We start from the raw sequence: 14,247 nt of genomic DNA on the forward strand, positions 1-14,247 counted from the left end.
TCCATCCATCCCTCTCTTTCCATTTCTCTCGCTCTGATCTTTTCACTACACCATCTGCTAGTGTTGTGCTGTTTCCTCAACAGCTCTGCTCTTCCTTAATGGTCCGTTAGTGGCAACTAAACAGGGAATTAAATAGAGTAGCGCTGTAAACAAAACGCTCGCTTCACTTGGCACCAGATTGGATGACCACAAGACACCTCGTGTCAGCACAACCTTCACCTAGTTACTTTTCGAATATATACTCTTGCAGGAGTTGTCACTGCATTATACCGATATTGGCATTACCTTTTAATTGTACGTCCTGCCTTTGTAGCTGAGGTGGTTTGGAATGCCTTTAACTCAGTGGCCTAAGACTGTATTGTGGCATGCAGGAGACCCGAGTTTGAACCCGGTGGTCACATCCTAAAAAAATATACACACTACCCTTTCTCGTTTCAAGACTCTCTCTAAAACTAGAATGGCCTCTGACCAGTTTGAGTACCATTACAGAGTCTCTATCAGAGAGTACAGGGACGCTGGCACCATAAATGGATCATTTTCACAAGGCAAGCTGGTAGCAGCAGGCTCCTCAGACAGGCCAGTCCTAATTCTCTCTACTGTAATTAGAAATCTCCAGCTCCCCTCCTATGTTGCTCAATTACAATAATGCTTTAGTGATTACAGACACATTAATGAATATCTGGCCTCAACCAGGCCTAATTATGGATTAATTCATCATTTAGAATTTTTAGATGCCTTTAAATCCTTTCCCCTCGCCGCACATGCAATATATTTTGGGGGCAGGGAGCATTTGCAATGCATGCATGTTGTATTGCTTATTATCAAGGGGATTGTAGTTTTGGTGAACGCTCGGTCATAGGGATAAATCTGTTACAGATGTATTGGCTTAGGGTGTATCTGTGTGTATGTAATGAAGCTAACCACCTCTCTCTCGCTCTGTGTGTGTGTGTGCGTGTGTGTGTGCGTGTGCGTGTGTGCGTACGTGTGTGTTGTAGGGGCGCAGACCTGGCTACTTCTCCTTCCTAGACCCTTTCTCCCCTGGGGTGTGGCTCTTCATGCTGCTAGCCTACCTGGCAGTCAGCTGTGTGCTCTTTCTGGTGGCCAGGTACGTCCTCCAACTCCTCTCAGCTCCACATTGACATCTACTGGTGCTTTGGAGGAACTGACATGTCATATAAAGTACAATTATACATGTGTTGTGTCCCAATAATCTCTCCTTTCTCCCGAATTGTGCACTTGTTCATGGATTTGATAGGAAATTCCCTATAGAGTAGTGAACGAGTGCACACTTCAGGAGGAAGGAGAGATGATTTAGTAGCAGGCAGCAACCACTTGATGTAATAATGTATGTATTTATTGTGTAATAATAATAATATGCCATTTAGCAGACTCTTTTATCCAAAGCGACTTACAGTCATGTGCGCATACATTTTTACGTATGGGTGGTCCCGGGGATCGAACCCACTACCCTGGCGGTACAAGCGCCATGCTCTAACAATTGAGCTACAGAGGAGTTATTTCATTTCTGTGGGGAAAAAAGGGGGTGGGTTGACACCTTTCTCATTTTGAAAGGTGATGATTTTGAAAGTTGATGGAAGTGGAACCATCTTGATTAAATGTTGATGTCATGTGACTGTGCCTGAAAGAAAAATCAGGTACATTTAAAAAGCAACAATACAAGAAAACAACCTCCCACTGACTAGTGACAACGACAACAGCTGTAATGAGACATTCTGAGAGGAGGGGTTGCCAAAGGTGTGCTGACATCACGTTTTAAGTGATTTGATTTGTTGGAAGTCAATTATTCTTTACTCGTTTGTATGTTGAAGGAAGCTAAATACAATGTGTTACGCTCTGTATTACGCTTTCCCCTTGGAGATTTGCCTGAGTAGTCAAAGCATGCATTCAATGAATTATAGGTTTCTAGAACTTGTATCATCCTACAAACACAGTAATATACCGCAAGCTGTAATGGCAGCTCAACGTTCTGCTCCGTAAAGCATATTTAGTGGCTTATTAGACTGCTTTCACTCACAGCAGACAGCAGCAGGTGTATGGGAGTGTACATGAGCTGACCCAGGTGGACTGAAAAACACGTTACACCACCTCATGGGATTCAAGGTGACTTTGTGCTTCGCTGACTGTTTAAATTGTTGTTTTTCCCCTATAATTTCTCTCACTGTGTGCGTGCGTGCGTGCGTGTGTGTCTGTGTCTGTGTGTCCGCGTGCCTGTTTAGACTCACCCCCTACGAGTGGTACAATCCCCACCCCTGCCTGAAGGGGCGCTGTAACCTCCTCATCAACCAATACTCACTGGGCAACAGCTTCTGGTTCCCCGTGGGGGGATTCATGCAGCAGGGGTCCACCATTGCCCCCCGCGCCCTCTCCACACGCTGCGTCAGTGGAGTATGGTGAGTACAAATTAGTTTTTTTCTCGCATGGTCCTTTCCAGCACAGTTCCAGCAACTATGGTGGATGTGTAACCCCATCCAGTACAGCTTGGCTTGGCACAGCTTGGTTTGGCACAGTAGTGTGAAAAGGGTAATAGTGTACTTGCTAAATCACACTGCCTGACTTAGACACTTGTACACATACGGCACATGTATCTGTCTAGAAGCTTTCCACACTATCTTGCAGACCTGAACCGTAATGTCGCTCAGATATATCATTTCCAGCATGGTTCTATGGTGGATGTATAACCAGGCAGGCTAGAGCAGGTTCAGTTTAGTAGTGTGAAAAGGGTTTATCAGCGGTTGCTAATTAGAGGTTAACCTTTTGCCTGTGGCCTTGACCTCTCTACTGCAGCTTCAGGAACATCAAAGTAACATTTTCCCATGTTTCCCTTAAGACGACACTATGATCATTTCACTATGATCATATCTGCTCCAATTAGCCTACCATCTGGGCCCTGAATATTTCCAATTCAGGTCACGTGGTCATGGGAAATTGCAGAGTCTGATACTATACCTGATACTGTACCGCTGAGGTAGTCTGTATGTCTGAGTCTATACCTGGTAGACACTGAGGTAGTCTGTATGTCTGAGTCTATACCTGGTAGACACTGAGGTAGTCTGTATGTCTGAGTCTATACCTGGTAGACACTGAGGTAGTCTGTATGTCTGAGTCTATACCTGGTAGACACTGAGGTAGTCTGTATGTCTGAGTCTATACCTGGTAGACACTGAGGTAGTCTGTATGTCTGAGTCTATACCTGGTAGACACTGAGGTAGTCTGTGTGAGTCTATACCTGGTAGACACTGAGGTAGTCTGTGTGAGTCTAGAGCTGATACATAGTTTAGTTTATTAATTCGACCATTTAAAAAAACAAGCACACATAAAACTTGAAAAAGCCATACATGCACATGAGTAAAAACATCGAGGATAACACACAATAAAGTCTGGGACTTATTTCCATTGTGGTCCTCTTGAAACAAGATGGCTAGGCAAGATGGAACACGGTTGAACACAGTATGACAGCGAGATACTAAAACATAAAAACAAAGAAGAAGAACATCTATCTCATCATTACAGGTAAATCGAAGGGTACATTCATATGGGCACAGCAGACATCAAACAGTTTTTAACTTTATTTTTAAAGCTGCCATTTTTATGGGCAAAGGCAACTCATTCCACTCTGAGGCTCCAGTATACAAGAAAGTACCTTTCCCAGCATTACTCCTGAACCTGTATATGCACACATTAGCAACACCTGATCTGGTGCTGTGATTGTGTGCGTCCCTAACATGGGGAAAGTAATCAGTTAGATATCTGGGCGCAGAACCATAAATACTCCTGTAAACCAAACCCAGTCTAATCTGGGACACCCTGGCCTCAACAGGCAGCCAGTTGAGTTCCTGAAAGCAGCTCCTGCCTATGTGAGTACGTGTACTCACCTTCAATAATACCCTGATAAGCCCCCAAACCAGGAAGTACTAGCGTGGTCAAAATGGCAGTGAATGAGGGCAGTGGCTAGCACTCTCATGGAGTCCTTATCAAGCAGCTTGGACTTTCTAGCCAAAAACTTAGTCCTGGCATTAACCTTCCCTAGCACTTTAGTGGCCATGCTCACACCTCCCAAGCTTCCATCAAGGATGCATCCCAGGTAGCTAACATAGGTTTCAGTAGGCAGCACCTCACCCCCTAACTCCACTCTGATTTCAGAGGACCTACACAATTTAGGTCTGGACAAAAAAATAATTGCCTCAGTTTTACCTAAGTGCAGAGATAGCTTATTATCTCCAAGCCATTTGCTAATGTTAGTAAGCTTTGTGATAAGTATGCTCTCCAACATAGTTTTACTTTTGTGAGACACCAGAAGTGTAGAGTCATCCGCATAAAGGAACGATTGCAAGAGCAAGCATCTTTCATATCGTTTATATACAGTAAAAACCATAGAGGCCCGTGCACGCTCCCCTGCGGAACGCCACAACTCATTGGTTTTGCCTGAGACAGTGACCCATTAACCTCTACTGTACCTTAACTGTACCTCTGAGGTAGTCTGTGTGAGTCTATACATGATACTGTACCTCTGAGGTAGTCTGTGTGAGTCTATACATGATACTGTACCTCTGAGGTAGTCTGTGTGAGTCTATACATGATACTGTACCTCTGAGGTAGTCTGTGTGAGTCTATAGCTGATACTGTACCTCTGAGGTAGTCTGTGTGAGTCTATACATAATACTGTACCTCTGAGGTAGTCCCTGTCGGTATGTCTGACTGCTGCTCCCGCTATTCCTCCAGGTGGGCGTTCACCCTGATCATCATCTCGTCCTACACGGCCAACCTGGCTGCCTTCCTCACCGTCCAGAGGATGGAGGTGCCCATCGAGTCAGTGGACGACCTGGCTGACCAGACGGCCATCGAGTACGGCACCATGCACGGGGGCTCCACCATGACCTTCTTCCAGGTGAAGGGCACACACACATACATTCCACACACACGGCTCCTTCCACTATAATAGATGACCTGTCACTGATCTTATCTTAGACCCTGTCACCTCACTGTCTGTCCCCCTCTCCACCTCCACCTCCATGACTTATCTGTTTCCTGTCTGATTGTCAATATCCTCTTCCCCCTGAAGGAAAGCTCAGTGCTGCACCTGGAGAGATAGGCAGTGTGGGTCAGCTGCTGACTTTCCCTGTCCGTCTATGTAGCAGGCCTCAAAGGAGGCTTTCACCTGTCAAAGAGAAAGAGAGAGGGGGGGGATATAGAAAGACAGAGAGAGGGACCAAGAGAGAAAGACAGAGACAAAGACAGAAAGAGAGACAGTCAGAGAGAGAAGGAGCTCCTCTCTCTCCTTTAGATTCCTATGGGGCCTCTTTTGTGCTCCAGAGCCCAAAGCATGCCCTCAGATCAGACCAGATCAGACCAGATCTGACCGTGCTTCTCCCTCTTCTTGTCACGTCCCCCTATATCACAGAACTCGCGCTACCAGACGTACCAACGCATGTGGAACTTCATGCACTCCAAGCAGCCCAGTGTGTTTGTGAAGAGCACGGAGGAGGGCATCGCCCGCGTGGTCAACTCCAACTATGCCTACCTACTAGAGAGCACCATGAATGAGTACTACCGCCAGCGCAACTGTAACCTCACCCAGATAGGAGGTCTGCTGGATACCAAGGGCTACGGCATCGGCATGCCAGTGGGTAAGTGTAGAGGGTGGAGGGAAGATGGGTAGGAGAGAAGGGGATGGAGGAGAAGGAGGGGTGGGTAGGTAGGAGAAGGAGAGAGTACCAATTGTAACCTCACCCAGATAGGCCTGTTGGATACATCGGCATTGCAGTGGGTAAGAGAAAAGACAGAATTTACACGACTCCAACTGGAGCGGGCATTTTATTGGCAAATGTATGGGTTTTCTCTGCTCACTCTCCTTAGTGCAGTGTTTATGAAAAGGAAATGCTGTCACTACATCACTTCCAAAGTCCATGAACAGTGGAGCAAACTGGAATGAGTGAAATTATTTTCAGCGACTCTTGGTATGGAATGGAGTTTGCTTGAAAAATCTATATTTTATTGTTCAAAGTCAAACCAACAAATACATAGGTCATAGGAAGGTTACGTTTACGCACACACATATAGACTAGCACTTCTTGTAAACTGTACTCATCATAATACATAAAAACACATGCTACAGGAAACTTTACAGGAATATAACTAGATGCTCACTCATTGACAAGATGGTCTTTGCAGGGCTGTGACCCTCTGTACATCTCCTCCCTCCTCAGGGTCACTGTACCGGGATGAGTTTGACCTTGCCATCCTCAAGCTGCAAGAAGACAACCGTCTAGAGATCTTGAAGAGGAAATGGTGGGATGGTGGCAAGTGTCCAAAGGAGGAGGATCACCGTGCCAAAGGTGCCATTACTCCTCCATCTGTCATTCTCTCTCTCTCTCTATCCATCCTTCCCCCTTGTCCTCCCCCTCTCATCTTACTCACCCTATTTAGACAGGTGTAGTATCAGGGTCACTGTGATGCCGACTGTGGTGTGTGTGTGTATGTTTGTGGTGGTGGGGCGTGGGCATGTGTGTGTATACAGTATATGTGCATTGTATTTGTACGTGCGTTTGTGACTCTCTCTTTCTCTATTTCTCTCTCTCTGTCTCTCTCCCTCTCTCCCTCCCTCTCAGGGCTAGGCATGGAAAACATAGGCGGTATCTTCGTGGTGCTGGTGTGTGGTCTCCTGGTGGCCATCTTCATGGCGGTGCTGGAGTTTATGTGGTTTCTGCGGCAGACGCCCGGAACAGAGGTGAGAGAGGGCTATTTTACCTGCATCTGCTTTGTCTCCCTCTCCCCTCCCTGATGCTCTCTTCTCCCAGACCCAGCTCAACTCCAGGAGCAGCAAGCCCCACAAGCCCCACTATGCTGCCTCATACAGGGGGATCACACCGCTGCCTATCCCTGCCAGCCCCTTGCCGAGTGAGCGCCATGCCTTTATTTGCCTCCGAGACCTTACAGCACAAAGCCAAAGATAATACCTCACATACAGTATCTAACTATCTATCTACAGGTCTTTATGTAGGAGACCTCAGCTGTCTCCACTGGTAGTGAATGTGGCTTCAAATGCTGTGCTTTTATTCTTGAACAACCTAAAATCCGCCCCCTTTGAATGAACATTTGAATGAGACGTAGTTTTGTGGTTTGAAATGGATTTAATTTCAGTTTCTGCTGTATTTTTCTGTCATGTTTTTCTTTACGAAATATGATTGTGTTTTCAATTGGATTTGTTCCCGATACAACACTGTGATAAATATTTCAAAATAAACCAGCATGTGTACAGAAAAGCCTATGCCACCTGACTTATTTTTGGGGGGACTAGGAAACAATCAAGTTAGTGTGTATGCATACAAACTGTCTATCTATCTAAGTGCGTATTTGGATTGACTTGTTTGATTTTTGTCAGTTATAATGGCATGGCTCATAGCCCATGTTCCCTTCTATTACATTGCACAAAGGGAGATGCCTTGGCCAACACAGTTAGAAAGTTATACTGTCTGACTACAGCTCACTGTGATGTGTGATTATCATGTCTTTCTCTGTTCTCCTCACCCTGACGTAGTCTAGTCCACACTGACACTGTGTGATTTCATTGGGAGAGGAGGACAGGGACACCAGCACACACAGATACAGTAACACCCATTGAATGCAGTTTGAGCAATATGGGCAATGCAGGGCAGGGATTAGTCTTATGTTATGGAGATGAGAATGGCTCATTTTACAATGGAACCAATATTTCACAATCATTTCATATAATATATAAGAATGTTAAACAATTTAGAGGAAATATGTCAATACTTAACCATCAAGTACCGTATAGAATGTTGTACAGTTGTCTGTTTTTCTTTGAAGACCCTAGGTTGTTGTTGTATTTTCTCAACAATCTACGTCTTAAGTTCCTTTTGTTAGATATTGTCACATTTAAATGTCCAGTACATCCTATTCTATCCTATTTGTGAAGCTGTTGTCTGTCAGTCCGTCTGTCCATCAGTCTCTGATCTTGCAGTGTGTCAGTGAGATCTCCCGGTCTCTCTCTCTTCCCTCTCTCTCCCTGTGTGTGTTGCAGCTGTCGGTGTGTGAGGAGATGCTACGGGAGCTCCAGGGGATCGTCCTGTGCCGGGACAGCCTACAGCTGAGGCGTCGGCGGGGGACGACCATGCTCCGTCCTCGCCCCCTGCCCCTGGAGGAGCGACGGGCACGGGCCGCCGCCGTCAGCCTGAGCAATGGCAAGCTGTGTGGCGCTGCTGCCAGCCTGCCCCTCTCCGAGCCCCTCTCCCACAGACTGGCGCAGGAGGCGGCTTTAGTGGCACAGGGCTGCAGCCACATCCGCATCTGCCCCGAGTGCCGGCGCTTCCAGGGGCTGCGCGGCATGCGTCCCGGGGGAGGCCCCAGTCACGGCGCCTCTCCCACCCACAGCGAGGAGAGCATAGAGTGGGAGAAAACTACCAACAGCAGCGAACCCGAATAACAATGAACCCCCTTTTGACCTAGACAACCCCTTTACCTACCTAGACCACCACACACCCACTGTACTACTGTACCCAGTAGGCACCTCTCCACGGGGGCAACAGGGAGCATGTGGTACTGTGACAGGAGCTAATTTGGTCCTGGTGCTTTTGATTTGGGAGGACGGCGGCTGGGGCATTGGCTTTGGCTGTGGACATTTTGGGCACGTCCCCCCTGGAAGGGATCTTTGAGTTGTGGAGCTCTGGAATGATGCCCGGGGCTTAGTGATGGAACTCCTGTTGGACATGTCAATAGCGACTACCAGAGAATGTCCGTGAGAGGGGACACGACCTCTCTGTATGGGCAGTCTGTCTCGAAGGCCATATGCCCTGTCTAGGATGTGAAGGACACAGGTTATGGGGCATTTGTACTATGCAGTATTTTCTGTCACTCATTGTGCTAATTGTTGATTTGTTTTTAAATTATTTATCCTTTTGTTGTGGTCTTGATATTGATCATATTGTTACTATTCTATTGTTCTCTGAGACGATACGATGTTTTCTTTTCTCGAGAACCGTGGACATTATTGCCTTTTCAGAGCTACAAACAGAGAACACATAGAAAAAGACTTCCAATTCAGCATCATTCTTTGAAAGTGCCCCCAGAAAATATGATCTTGAGCGATGGGGACGCACCACGGCCTTGAGACGACGCCGACAAAGAGAACTGAACATAAAAACAAACACAATGATTTGTTTTATAATAGTGACTATATTCTATACGAAAATATGTTTTAAACGTATTTCTGAAAGACAGCAACGCATGTCAGCAGGTATGATGCTGATGATTGGAGGGGAGAATGAGTTTCCCGTTCAAACGATTTGCCCAGAGACACAAAGAACCCCAATATAATCAGGAATAGTCCTCATTCATTCCCTTTGCTCATGTGTGGTACCTGTCTCTTAATATTGCCCATAGTTCACGAGTCATAACCAACACTAGGTACCACATCTTACCACCATTTTGAGTTTCTTCCCATTGCCCACTGTGGGATACAGTCTCATATGAATCCCATATACTGTAAGAGATTGGTATTGGTTCACTATTCCCAATTTGTGCTCTCCATTCAACTCGCTCTCTTTGTCATCGTACTGCACCATTGCCTCGACATGACCCAGACACACACTCATGCACGCGCGCAGGAACGCACACACTCACACATGCAGGCACACAGGCATGCGCACACACACACACACACACACACACACACACACACACACACACACACACACACACACACACACACACACACACACACACACAGACACAATACACACACACAATACACACAGGCAATGCAGATAGTCACACTGCAGAGGTAGTCATACTGAGATGGTGGCATTAGGGAAGAATTCAACACATTCCAGAACAAATTAAAACTGAACGCTCCCAGTAAATGTTTTTACAGGAATTTTACTTTGATTATTAAAAACTCCACCCAAAATGAAACATTGTCTGACGTTTTCATAAGTCTGAGGGGTTTGAAGTCTTTTATGTGGCATTTATTCCTGGATCACCATTTGTTTTGTACAATTCTGCAAAATGCATTTCGAAAAATGATATGGTGCCAATTATTCCCATTAATTTAGGACATAGGCCTGCAGATTGCTCAAGGCTTACAAACCTCCATTTTGGGGTGAGCTATCCCTCTAACCATCAACAGAGACCCTCAGTGCAAGATCTGGGTCATATTAATTTGGCACCAAACGGAACAAAAAGGACTGAAACAAGACTTGAACTTGTCCAATAAGAAACGCTCATTTTCATTTTCCTTAGCTTTTTTTTATTTACGCTGATTTATTCAATGCACCATATCGCAAATTCATCGATGTAGCATGTAATGTTACTCATTTTCCTTTTATACGTTGCTGGTGGTGTCCTTGGGGTTCATTGTTTTGGCTGTGCTTTTCTACTAAATTGACTAAAATGAGTGGGCGACAGTGAACAACTATGTTCTGTCTTTCAACATTAGGCTTTGATGGATCCGTCTCCTTGACAATGCCCAAAGGGTGTGCCACTCATATGTTAAGAGTGCCTGAAACCAGGCCATCTTGACGAAGTATTCGATTGGAGCCATCCAGGTATGTCAGCTTCATTTGTATTTGTCACATCTACTCTAGAACCTGGACCTTAAATCTGAAAGGACTCTAAACATTAAACATTTTACCGACCCCACTGCAGTGACCACAACTTTGAATACCACTTTTTAAGAACGTTATCTTGCTTCAATGCTAGAAAATCAGGAACCAATGCCACCACACTCAACAAATATGAGGTTCATATTCCCCAGTAAAAGTCCCTCAATTAAACCAAATATGGTGTTGCAACTTAATAATTCCTTTACTTGTGGTATGCACAGCCATACTATTCCTTAGTTTGATTTTACAAATAGACTTGGGATCATCATCTGTTTTCAAAGGATTCGATTTCTTCTCAAATGTCTGTTCATTTTACCTCTAGAGACCAGTCCGACATTTTTCCATACAATGTCAATAAATTATGTTTTATGCTCTACAAGAGGTTTTACCCTGTGAGTGAAGTCGTCCTGGTTTTGCTGTGTGACTATTCTCTGAGAGGTGTTTGCTGTACAGTGTGTTTGTTTTCGAGCTCCTATAGATACAGAGAGAGAGGGTAAAGAAAAAGCTGTACAGCGCACATTTTTATCTAATACAGAGGGTATAGTGTCAGCCTCTTATGGAACATTAATGTCATAGGTGTGTAAATACAGAATGCTCAACCAGGGTTTCCCAGTGGAGGTTCCAGGGGCTCTCGATTTCTACAAGCCCTCAGCTTAACCAGTATCCACATCAAATTGAACTTTTGTGAACACACACACATCCACATACAAGCACACACATACTGCACACAAGTCTACAGGCACGATGAGTAATGATACATTCAAAAATTCAATTAGCAGGTTTATTATAAAGAGATGATATGTAGTTGCTAGGTCACAGAGGTTGCATTCCAAATGGTACTCTTTTGCTATTCCCTGCTCTGGTCAAAAGTAGTGTGCGTTATATAGGGAATGGGGTGCCATTTGGGACGCACACTGAGACAACGTGGGGTCAGCTGGATGAACTCCCAAGTTTAGGGAATGGATAGTGGGATTCTGTGCTCCCAACTTTTATGCATTGAAAACATTTACAGACGTTAAATCAAGTGTAGTTGGAATAAGATTGCCAATTACCTTGAAGGCTAAAGGGAGTTGAATTGGAATGCTGAGGCATCGTCACGTAGAAGTAGCACTCTGAGACTTTCACTGGGAGACCCTGTGTGGGATGGCAGGATTTGGCTGCTATATTTTATATGCTTTATTTTCTTATGTTGTCATTTTTATTCCACTATAAATACATTTCTTAAAACATAAATCACTGTTCTGAGGGTTTCCTGTAAGTCCTATTGTCTTTATTCAACATTGTAAGGCCATGCAAAATGTTTACACGTATGGTTAATAATATTCCCAGTTATATAGGCAGGTATCCTAGCGGTTAGAGGGGCGAGCCAGCAGCCGGAGGGTTGCCAGATCGAATCCCGGGTCCGACAGGAAAAATCTGTCGGGAAGTGAGCTGGCAACCGAAGGGTTGCTGGTATCAAATCCTAGATGCCATTGCCTGCCGTTGTGCCTTTGAGCAAGGCACTTAACCCCCCACAACAACAGCTCCCCGGGCATCCAGTGTGGCAGCCCCCGCACTGCTCCAAATCCTGTATACAGTGCCTTGCAAAAGTATTCATCCCCCTTGGCGTTTTTCCTATTTTGTTGCATTACAACCTGTAATTTAAATGGATTTTTATTTGGATTTCATGTAATGGACATACACAAAATAGTCCAAATTGGTGAAGTGGAATGAAAAAAATAACTCGTTTTAAAAAATTCGAAAAAATAAACTACAGAAAAGTGGTGTGTGCATATGTATTCACCCCCTTTGCTATGAAGCCCCTAATTAAGATCTGGTGCAACCAATTACCTTCAGAAGTCACATAATTAGTTAAATAAAGTCCACCTGTGTGCAATCTAAGTGTCACATGATCTGTCACATGATCTCAGTATATATACACCTGAGTCTGCAACACCACTAAGCAAGGGGCACCACCAAGCAAGTGGCACCATGAAGACCAAGGAGCTCTCCAAACAGGTCAGGGACAAAGTTGTGGAGAAGTACAGATCAGGGTTGGGTTATAAAAAAACATCAGAAACTTTGAACATCCCACGGAGCACCATTAAATCCATTATTACATTTTTTTAAAGAATATAGCACCACAACAAACCTGCCAAGAGAGGGCCGCCCACCAAAACTCACGGACCAGGCAAGGAGGGCATTAATCAGAGAGGCAACAAAGAGACCAAAGATAACCCTGAAGGAACTGCAAAGCTCCACAGCAGAGATTGGTGTATCTGTCCATAGGACCACTTTAAGCCGTACACTCCACAGAACTGGGCTTTACGGAAGAGTGGCCAGAAAAAAAGCCATTGCTTAAAGAAAAAAATAAGCAAACACGTTTGGTGTTCGCCAAAAGGCATGTGGGAGACTCCCCAAACATATGAAAGAAGGTACTCTGATCAGATGAGACTAAAATTACGCTTTTTGCGCCATCAAGGAAAATGCTATGTCTGGCGCAAACCCAACACCTCTCATCACCCCGAGAACACCATCCCCACAGTGAAGCATGGTGGTGGCAGCATCATGCTGTGGGGATGTTTTTCATCAGCAGGGACTGGGAAATTGGTCAGAATTGAAGGAATGGTGGATGGCGCTAAATACAGGGAAATTCTTGAGGGAAACCTGTTTCAGTCTTCCAGAGATTAGAGACTGGGACGGAGGTTCACCTTCCAGCAGGACAATGACCCTAAGCATACAGCTAAAGCAACACTCTAGTGGTTTAAGGGGAACGATTTAAATGTCTTGGAATGGCCTAGTCAAAGCCCAGACCTCAATCCAACTGAGAATCTGTGGTATGACTTAAAGATTGCTGTACACCAGCGGAACCCATCCAACTTGAAGGAGCTGGAGCAGTTTTGCCTTGAAGAATGGGCAAAAATCCCAGTGGCTAGATGTGCCAAGCTGATAGACATACCCCAAGAGACTTGCAGCTCTAATTGCTACAAAGTATTGACTTTGGGGGGGAAGGGGGTGAATAGTTATACATGCTCAAGTTTTCTGTTTTTTTGTCTTATTTCTTGTTTGTTTCACAATAGAAAATATTTTGCATCTTCAAAGTAATAATAATAATAATAATAATAATATGCCATTTAGCAGACGCTTTTATCCAAAGCGACTTACAGTCATGCGTGCTTACATTTTTGTGTATGGGTGGTCCCGGGGATCGAACCCACTACCTTGGCGTTACAAGCGCCGTGCTCTACCAGCTGAGCTACAGAGGACCACAAGTAGTAGGCATGTTGTGTAAATCAAATGATACAACCCCCCCCCAAAATCCATTTTAATTCCAGGTTGTAAGGCAACAAAATAGGAAAAATGCCAAGGGGGGTGAACACTTTCGCAAGCCACTGTATGTATATATGTGTATCTTTCGGAGGGGTTGGGTTAAAAGCGGAAGTCAAATTCCGGTTGGACCTTGTGTGCAATTGACCAATAAAGTGATCTTAAGATCTTCATCTTAATTGCATTTTCCAAGGCTGACAAAGTCAAACCTGGGCCCCTATTCACAAAGCGAATAGTAGTGCTAATCTAGGATAAGATATAATCTTGTTAATTATGATCTAAAAGGCAAAGTAAAGATTCTACA

At 44.8% G+C, this 14,247-nt stretch overlaps 1 protein-coding gene across 1 annotated transcript in view; it reads left to right on the plus strand.

The window, feature by feature from the left end:
• The window catches only part of LOC311101233 (glutamate receptor ionotropic, kainate 4-like), a gene marked incomplete at both ends in the record, with an annotated part of 239,444 nt that extends 230,983 nt beyond the window's left edge, over positions 1-8,461 (plus strand). The window contains 7 exons of the mRNA XM_084142345.1: positions 996-1,105; positions 2,238-2,411; positions 4,741-4,906; positions 5,420-5,645; positions 6,225-6,353; positions 6,627-6,745; positions 8,060-8,461. Coding sequence (XP_083998471.1) covers positions 996-1,105; positions 2,238-2,411; positions 4,741-4,906; positions 5,420-5,645; positions 6,225-6,353; positions 6,627-6,745; positions 8,060-8,461 — 1,326 coding nt within the window. The remainder of the gene's footprint in view (positions 1-995; positions 1,106-2,237; positions 2,412-4,740; positions 4,907-5,419; positions 5,646-6,224; positions 6,354-6,626; positions 6,746-8,059) is intronic.
• Positions 8,462-14,247: the final 5,786 nt, after the last annotated feature.

This window comes from Coregonus lavaretus (genome assembly GCF_964263955.1).
Source record: "Coregonus lavaretus genome assembly, chromosome: 26".
In the NCBI taxonomy this organism is placed as follows: domain Eukaryota; kingdom Metazoa; phylum Chordata; class Actinopteri; order Salmoniformes; family Salmonidae; genus Coregonus; species Coregonus lavaretus.